Consider the following 9,168-nt stretch of genomic DNA (forward strand, 5'->3'; position numbering starts at 1 on the left):
GATCTCAGTTCACTAAAATATGACTTCGCCAGACAAAAGGAGCTGGTAGCTAGGCAATTACAATAGAATAGGCACCCCTCATGTCTTTGTAGCCTAATTTGCATTCGGGTTTGCAGTAGTAGTTTAATATTTAGTCACATAGGACTTGGCTGATTTTTCCTCCACCACTAGGTCTACACACTAACATTGTTGACAGTGTAGGTCCTGCCCCCTTTCTTGATTTTAATTGGCTAGCTAGAGAGAAGTGACATTGACAAACCAATCAGAAACTGAGAAATCAAACTCCTTCCGTTTCATGCAAACTCCCTTCCTTTCATGCAAACTCTCTCACACACACCACTATACTCTCTCACATATACTACTATACTCTCTCAGATACACCACTATACTCTCTCTCACATTCACTACTATACTCTCTTTGCATTCACTACTATACCTTCTCGCATACACTACTAAACTCTCCCGCATACACTACTATACTCTCTTGCATACACTAGTATACTCTCTCACATACACTACTATAGTCTCTCACATACACTACTATATTCTCTCACATGTACTACTAAACTCTGTCACATACACTACTATACTCTCTCACATACACTACTATACTCTTTTTATCTCTCACATACACTACTATATATCTCACATTCACTACTATACTCCTTCACATACACTACTATACTCTCTCACATACACGACTATACCCTCTCATACATACATGTAAAATGACTATAATAGTGAGTGTGCATGAGTATAGTGGTGTATGTGCAAGATTATGATAGTGTGTGTAAGACCAAGTATGAATTAAGGCCTAGACGGCCCCTCATAAAAACAGCAACTCATACGCACTGGCGCCTACACAAAATGACCACACAATTGCTTAATTTAGCCTATAACAGTGTGGTGCAGCGGTCAGATAGCCTTCCACAAACAGGTCACAGAAAGTGCACCCCATATGCCTACTCCATAAAAAAGCAACCTGTAACTCACCCATGAGAAGTTCACTCTACAGACCTTCTGTTCAACAAAGTCATTGATGATATATCATTGAAACCCAACTGCCTGGCTCTGCTGTTCTCTATGGAGAGTACAGCCAATCCACTCAATCGTTCTTGTCCCATGCTAGCCTAATTAGCCAATCCACTCAATCGTTCTTGTCCCATGCTAGCCTAATTAGCCAATCCACTCACTCGTTCTTGTCTCATGCTAGCCTACTATTAGGTAGGACTTAACGTCAGCATTGCTAGCATCAACGCCAGCAGCAACATTCGAGGTGTTTTAAACAAACTATTCATTTGGATTTAGTCTCATCCACTTCTCTTCTTTTTCACGTGTATGCTTACTAATTGCTGATTGCATTGCTGATTATTAAAACTAAGCTACAACACATCCAGATGTAGCTTCACAACATAATGTAATCATGAATGACAGGAAGTAAGATCATTGGATAAACACATTTTCCCAGCAGGCCTTGTTCCTTTGTGAAAATTGACAATAAATAAAGAAATTTAATAAGTTGCAGGTATTTTTTTTACTTCTAACTCACATTGTAGCCTATGTTACATTACATTACATTACATTTGGCTGAAGCATTTTTTAACCAAAGCGACTAACAACATGTTGTAACATCTGAACGTAAACACAATGAAAAAATGACACATACAGATAGGGTCACCATGACTACCAGGTATAGGGCACGAGACTGGTATTAATAGGTGTCAAATAGGGTCACCATGACTACCAGGTATAGGGCACGAGACTGGTATTAATAGGTGTCAATCCCATATCTCTCTAAGAGTTTTTACCCAAGTGCCATTAAACACCTGAACAATTGACGGCACTGCACCCTTGGACTGTCTTTTTTAGCTACTTATTTATTTATTACTGTGCATGTATTGTCTTGCTGTCTTTTGTCTTAGGTGTAGTTCATGTTCCATGTTTCATGTGTCTTGTTATGTGTCACCACTAGGGGAAGTGCAATTGAATTTCGTTGTCACTATGTGCAATGACAATAAAGGCATTCTTCTTCTTCTCCTTCTTCTTCCTCTTCTTCTTCTTCTTCTTCTTCTCCTTCTTCTTCCTCTTCTTCTTCTTCTTCTTCTTCTTCTTCTTCTCTTCTTCTTATGAAGAGAAATGATGCGAGAAAAAAATTATTGATATCCGAGAACAGCCGACGTGATTTCATCTTAATTGCGATGTTGCGCATTGGACCCATAGACAGTAAAAGAAATGAACGAACAGACTCGTCGTTTTCAATGGGAGGGCACTGAGTCAAATAAAACGATTTTCCAGCTGGTCCCCCCAGTACTGCGCAGACTCACACTTAACTATGTGACGTTAACCATCGAACTGAATCTTGTAACTCATATGATAGAAACACACTTCCTTCGCCTTCAAAGTCATCAAAGTTAAACATTTATTTATGTATTATTATTAATATCATCCTCACAAGTGATATCAAGTCATGTTAATGTTGAAACTACCAGACATGATCATCTTCAAACAAAGTCATGGTAAAACAAAACAAAAAAGAAGCTAATCTTCATTCCACTTTTCCGAACTACGGTTAATCCATCGAAAACCTCTGAAATGATTATCGTTAGTACTGTTTTTCATTAGGTTTACTTGCCTCTATGCAATGCTTTACCTTGACATACAATGGTATTGTAGGCTACAAAGCTTTGTTCATGAGTTGTCGTGCTGGCTGGACTGAGCTTCTTATCCAAACAATACGGTTATCTCTCTAGCCCCTACGGTGTGTTAGCTTCCCTACAACCAGACATGCTAAGTAAGTATAAGTATATAGTATAAATACTATTTTGATCCAATTATATTTATATATATATTATATATATATTTATATATATTTATAACTATTTTTACCCCAATTAGTGAAACACACTCAGCACACAGTGAACACACAGTGAGGTGAAGCACACACTAATCCCGACGCAGTGAGCTGCCTGCTATAGCAGCGTTCGGGGAGCAGTGAGGGGTTAGGTGCCTTGCTCAAGGGCACTTCAGCCATTCCTATTGGTCGGGGTTCGACCCGGCAACCCTCCGGTTACAAGTCCGAAGCACTAACCAGCAGGCCACGGCTGCCCCAAACTGCTAAACATTCTTCTTATGGGAACCTAACTTTACGTACGAGGTAGTCGAGTCTGTTTTGCCTTGTATTATTTATGTAGACAATACCATTGATTTTCTACTTCCGGGAATTTGCCTGCCCCCTTGGTTGGACCCGAGTCCTGACGGTAGGGGGCCCATGTAGGGGGTGTGGAGGTGCCCCCCCCCTCCGTGCCTGGGCCCCGGTCGGTAGTTACGCTACTGCACACACACACACACATATTAACTCGCTGACACAGATACACACTCTCACATACACCATCTCTCTCTCACAAACACACACAAACACACACACACACACACACACATATTAACTCCCTGACACAGATACATACTCTCACACACACACACAATTTCTCTTTCTCTCTACTCAGTGACATAGATACACTGACCTACTCTCAAATACACACACACACACACACACACTAACTTAGTGACATAGATATGTTGACACACTGACTCTCCTTCTCTTTCTCTCACAGACACACACACACACATACACACACACTCAAACACACAAACACACACACATACACACACACACAGACACTTACACACACTCAAACACACACACAATGATACAGTGAACTCCCAGCAGGCAGAAAAACAAATCTCACACCTTTACAATCCACCTCACACTCCATCTACACATGTGTGTGTTTGTGTGTGTGTGTGTGTGTGTGTGTGTGTGTGTGTGTGGAACTCTAACACCTCAGTAATCCATCTCACACTTCAACATCTACCAGACCCTTGGGTATGTGTCACCATGTGCTTTTATGAGTGTGTGTGTGTGTGTGTAAATGTGTGTTGAGTGTGTATGTGTGTGTGTATGAGTGTGTATATAAGTGTGTCTGAGAGAGAGAGAGAGAGAAGGAGAAGGCGTGCGTGTGGGTGTGGGTGTGTATAAATGTGTGTTGAGTGTGTGTGTGTGTGTGTGTGTGTGTGTGTGCGGGTGCGTGTGTTTGTGTGTGTATACAGTATGTGTGTGTGTGCATGTGTGTGTGTGTGTGTGTGTGTGTGTGTTAGGGGTGTGCGATATATATCATCTGTGATAATATCGTAATTGTTTTTTTAACGATATGCAAATTGACATTATCAAGTATTTAAATTACGTATGGGGAAAAAACACTCTAAATCACACACTGAAACCCCATACATTCACTAAATCCAGGAGGTGTGTGTGGCAGAAGCCCCGTTGCAGCAGAGCAAGTGTCACATGATCGCTAGTGGGTCCATGTTGTCACACGCAGGCCTAATGTTTATTTTGTGCAGCGAGACTGAGATGTACTTGGGATTTTGTGCAGCTACTTCTGTTCACGTGGCATTTATGAGACCGTCTTGTTTTTCCTACATGGTTTTATTATATGGAGAGAAAACATTAGCCTTTGAGTATTTTAATAGTCAGTTGTAAACAAAGAACTCTTCTCATGTAACCCTTAAATGGACTGAAGTTCGGTTTATGCTAACCGTTAGCATCTCTATGAGATTTCTCATATACATTAGCCATAAGCTAACACATTAGTTTCTATTCTGTAACTTGTAATGCCAGCCTATATGATTGCTCTTAAATAAAACATAGAAGGAAATAACTGAGATGTACTCTGTTGGTCTGCTCTTAGTTTTACAGTGAATCCTATGTAAAGGTTTGAAAGGAACTTCAGCTTCAGACTTTCTCTTGGGAAACTGTTAGGCCTATTCATCTTCTCTAATGTAGCTGGCTAGACCATGTCATTGCCACACACACAAGTGGGGGCAGAATTGGAAATGTCATAGAGTGACAATGCATTGGTTGATTTGGATAAAAAGTCACAGGTTAGGTTAATGGTTATTATTGTATTTATGCTATTCATAAATAATGAGCTGTAAAGTAACTCACACTTTTACAATTTTTTTTAAAGGATATTGACTAATTATTGTTATCGTCAACATCACAAAAAATAGAGATATTATTTTTTGTCCATATCGCCCACCCCTAGTGTGTGTGTGTGTGTGTGTATACAGTATGTGTGTGTGTGTGCGTGCGTGCAAGTGTGTGTGTGTGTGCGTGTGTGCGTGTGTGTGTGTGTGCGCGTGTGTGTGTGCATGTGTGCGTGCGTGTGTGTGTGTGTGTGTGTGCGCGTGCGTGTGTGTGTGCGTGCGTGTGTGCGTGTGTCCGTGCATGTGTGTGTGCGTGCGTGCATGCGTGAGTGTGTGTGTGTGTACTCACCCTCGGTGTGTATGGCGGATACGTAGCTCCAGTTGTACCTCTTGACGATGTCCAGCATGGCGCGGGCCTGCTGGGCGTCCGAGGGCACGACCCGCATGAAGTACTTGTACAGGCTCTTGTCGCTCAGGTCCATGCTGGTGGCGCTGTAGGCGATCTGGGGGATGTTGAAGAGCTGCAACAGGTTCTGCACCTGGATGGCCACTGCACTGGCCCCGGGCCCGATCAGGCCCACGATCGGCTTCTTCCCACGCATGGGGGTCGCCCCGGGCTCTGTGCAGCGCATCTACATACACACGCACGCACGCACAAACACACGCACGCACGCACGCACACATGCACACACGCACGCACGCACGCACGCACACGCACGCACATACCCACGCACCCACGCACGCACGCACACACACATGCACACACATGCACACGCACACACGCACGCACGCACACACACACATGCACACACATGCACATGCACACGCACACACGCACATACACACACACAGAGTAATTTAGTGACATACTGTATGCTGATACACTGATATTCTGATTCTAAATTGTTGACAAACTGACACACTCACATACACACAAATACACACATATGCAAACACACACACACCCCTGTGACTGTGTACAAACTGTGCCAACACAGAAACACACACCCAAACACACCCACACACACACGTGCACACACACACACACACACACCCAAACACCCACATGTGCACACACGCACACACACACACACACACACCCAAACACCCACACACACACACGTGCACACACCCAAACACACACACCCCCACACTCACACCACATACCTGTGTGTTGGCTCCGCCCACTGGCGCGAAGGCTCCTCCCAGGGCGGTGTCGGGCTGGGCGGGTCCCCATTCGTCGTCGGCGGCGACCAGCGAGTCGCGTATGAACTCGATGCTCTGCTCGAGGGCGACGGCCGAGTGCCAGCAGGAGTCGCGTATCTCGCAGCCGAGCGTGACGTTGGGCAGCAGGTGGGGGTCGGCGTTGATGCGGTCCAGTGTGGCCATCATGGCCTCCACGCGCTGGATGCCGTACTGCTCGCGGACCGCTCCGCACTGGCGCTCGTGCACCTTGTCGGCCGGCGGCTGGTGATGGACGGAGAACAGCGCGCCGATGATGATGTCGCCGGGCACGTGAGCCACCACGCGACGCTCGCTCAGCTGGGCACCCGTCGCCAGTGGCAACCACACCTGCCACGCCACGGCAACCCACAGGAAGGGGAGGGCCATTTGCAGGAAGTGATGAAGGCTCAAGAGGTGCAGGCCTCCCCCTCTCTATCTCTCTCTCTGTCTCCCTCTGTATCTCTCTCTCTCTCTCTCTCTGTATCTCTCTCTCTCTCTCTCTGTGTCTCTCTCTCTCTGGCCAGGTTCAGTAACGTGATGAAGAAGAGGTGATGATGATGGTGGCGGTGATGATGAAGGTCTCAGGCGTCACTATGACAACAGAGATGCTGCATCAGCCTCAGTGGCAGCAGCGGCAGCCGGAATGGAGCAGTGCATCTTGGGATATCAGTGGGAGGAGTCCAGGTGTGTACCAGGATGGTGTTTGACCTCCATGACGAGGCAGATGGGAGAGGAAACTGGCAAGGTCATCCTCCTGTGAAACACACACACACACACACACACACACACACACACATACACACACACACACACACACACATGTGCTTTGTCTCAGGTTTTGACTTGGAGATGGATCAAGAAACCATCTCGGGGAGCATCTTCTGTCAGGACGCTCAGTAGCTTCTAATAACAACCATGACTGTTAAAGTCGGTGCAGTTTTCCTGTTCGAGACTTAGCCCGTGTTGCGTTATTAGATGGGACTCAGCCCGTGTTGCGTTATTAGATGGGACTCAGCCCGTGTTGCGTTATTAGATGGGACTTAGCCCGTGTTGCGTTATTAGAGCAAGTGAAAGTCATATTGGGACAAAAACTCCAAACTACCCTAATGGCCACCAGGGATTTCATTACTGTAACAGCCAGTGTTACACACTTGTACTCTCATGACAGGCGACACACACCCTTGTCTTGTCTTCTGCAGTTGACCCGTTTCAGGACCCTGGACAGTGACCTCGCCAAATCCTGTGTGTGTGTGTGTATGTGTGTGTGCACGTACACAGCACGCACACAAACACACACACAGCACGCACACAAACACACACACACAGCACGCACACAAACACACACACACACACACACAGTACACACACAAATACAGCACGCACATAAACACACACACACAGCACGCACACAAACACGTGCATGTGTGTGTGTATGTGTGTGAGAGAGAGAGTAGGAGAGAGAGAGAGGGGAGAGAGAGAGAGAGAGTTTGTGTGTGTTTATGTCCAGGGTTTCCATGAGGGAATGGCGCAGCTAGCCCCGTGTGTGTGAGGGGGACTGTGATGCAGCAGGGCTCAGATCACCTCCAGATCACACACACACACACACACACACACACACACCTGCGCGATCTTTACACCGACACAAACAGCACCTCGTGCCCTCCAGGCAGCCCCCCACCCTACGGGCGCCATTCAGCAACAACGCAACTGGCATCCCGCGAGCTGCAACCTACCTGTCCCTTACCGTGTACAACATGACACAGACGACCTTCCTAATCAACGCTCTGTCGCGCGCCAGCCCCTCGGGATGTCCCTTCTCTGCTGTCCGCGGTGCTGAAGGAGGCAGCACGCGCTACTGTTTACCCCCGTCACCGCAGTGCCGACCGAGGCACCGATCCCTCTCTTCTGCCGTCCCGCGCCTTCAGAGCTGTCGCTTTCGCTAGCGGGTTACACTGCAGCGAGAGACACGACCCTCGCACCTACCTAAAGCACCTAAACCCGCACACTGGCCGTGGAACAATCCCCGCTGCCGCTGGATAATATATCTCGCGTCTCAGAAAGCGGGGCAGAGAGACGCTGTGAAATGACCCGCGTGAATGTCTACATGCGCAGGGAGTATCGGTTTCATCTCGGAAAAGAGGCATGTCGTGTGCCTTCACGCGGAATCATTCACAGATGCTCGCACATTGACACCCGCATCCTCCCGCTCTGTTGCTTTCCGCGCGTCATTTACCGGAACACTGCAACCCAGAGATACTCTCGTCAGTGAATGAAAGATTACCCACCTTTCCCGCTCACGTCCTTCCTTTTGCGCGCTGCATGCTCAGATGGTCGTTAACAATCAGTGGCGATGGACAGAACAGTAACCGAATGCCGCGACCGACCGGAGCCAGTGCTCTTCACGTCTTCGTGTCACGCACCAACCCTGCCAGGCGTACACACATATCACGCCCCCTTGCACACACACACACACACACACTTCAATAGGGACCGACAGATTGAATTCCCGTTGGCTCCACGAGACAGCTACACAGACGTCTCGTTCTCGTGCCTTCATGTTTGTTCAGTACAAAAGGACACAATCACCCGCGTTTCTCAATCAAGAACTCCGAGACTGAAAACACCAACACTCAATAAAAGAGTTTACAGTTTTTCGCTTTGGTGCTTTTCTCAGATCAGAATGAAAATTCTCATAACTATTAGTTCAACCTCCACAACATTTAGTCATTTGCGCACATCATAGTAGCAATTTCAACTTCCTCTGAACAAATTGCACATGCTTTTAGACATGTATCAGTTGCTTTGTCATGTCAGTCAAAATTAACTATACTTATGGATGCTGAATAGTCGTTCCCAATAAAATGAATAGTCTTTATTTCATTGCTTGAGTTCGTTGCTATGATTACATACAAAATTGGTGAACTAGTTATCAAATTCTATCACAATGCTGTAGAACTG

The 9,168-nt window shown here is 46.3% G+C and overlaps 1 protein-coding gene across 1 annotated transcript in view; it reads right to left on the minus strand.

The window, feature by feature from the left end:
- The window catches only part of grm5b (glutamate receptor, metabotropic 5b), a gene marked incomplete in the record, with an annotated part of 55,192 nt that extends 46,580 nt beyond the window's left edge, over window positions 1–8,612 (minus strand). The window contains 3 exon segments of the mRNA XM_048264086.1: window positions 5,336–5,618; window positions 6,154–6,964; window positions 8,496–8,612. Of these exon segments, the coding sequence (XP_048120043.1) occupies window positions 5,336–5,618; window positions 6,154–6,597 (727 nt within the window).
- Window positions 8,613–9,168: the final 556 nt, after the last annotated feature.

The sequence above is a fragment of the Alosa alosa genome, chromosome 15 (assembly GCF_017589495.1).
Source record: "Alosa alosa isolate M-15738 ecotype Scorff River chromosome 15, AALO_Geno_1.1, whole genome shotgun sequence".
NCBI classification, from domain to species: Eukaryota; Metazoa; Chordata; class Actinopteri; order Clupeiformes; family Clupeidae; genus Alosa; species Alosa alosa.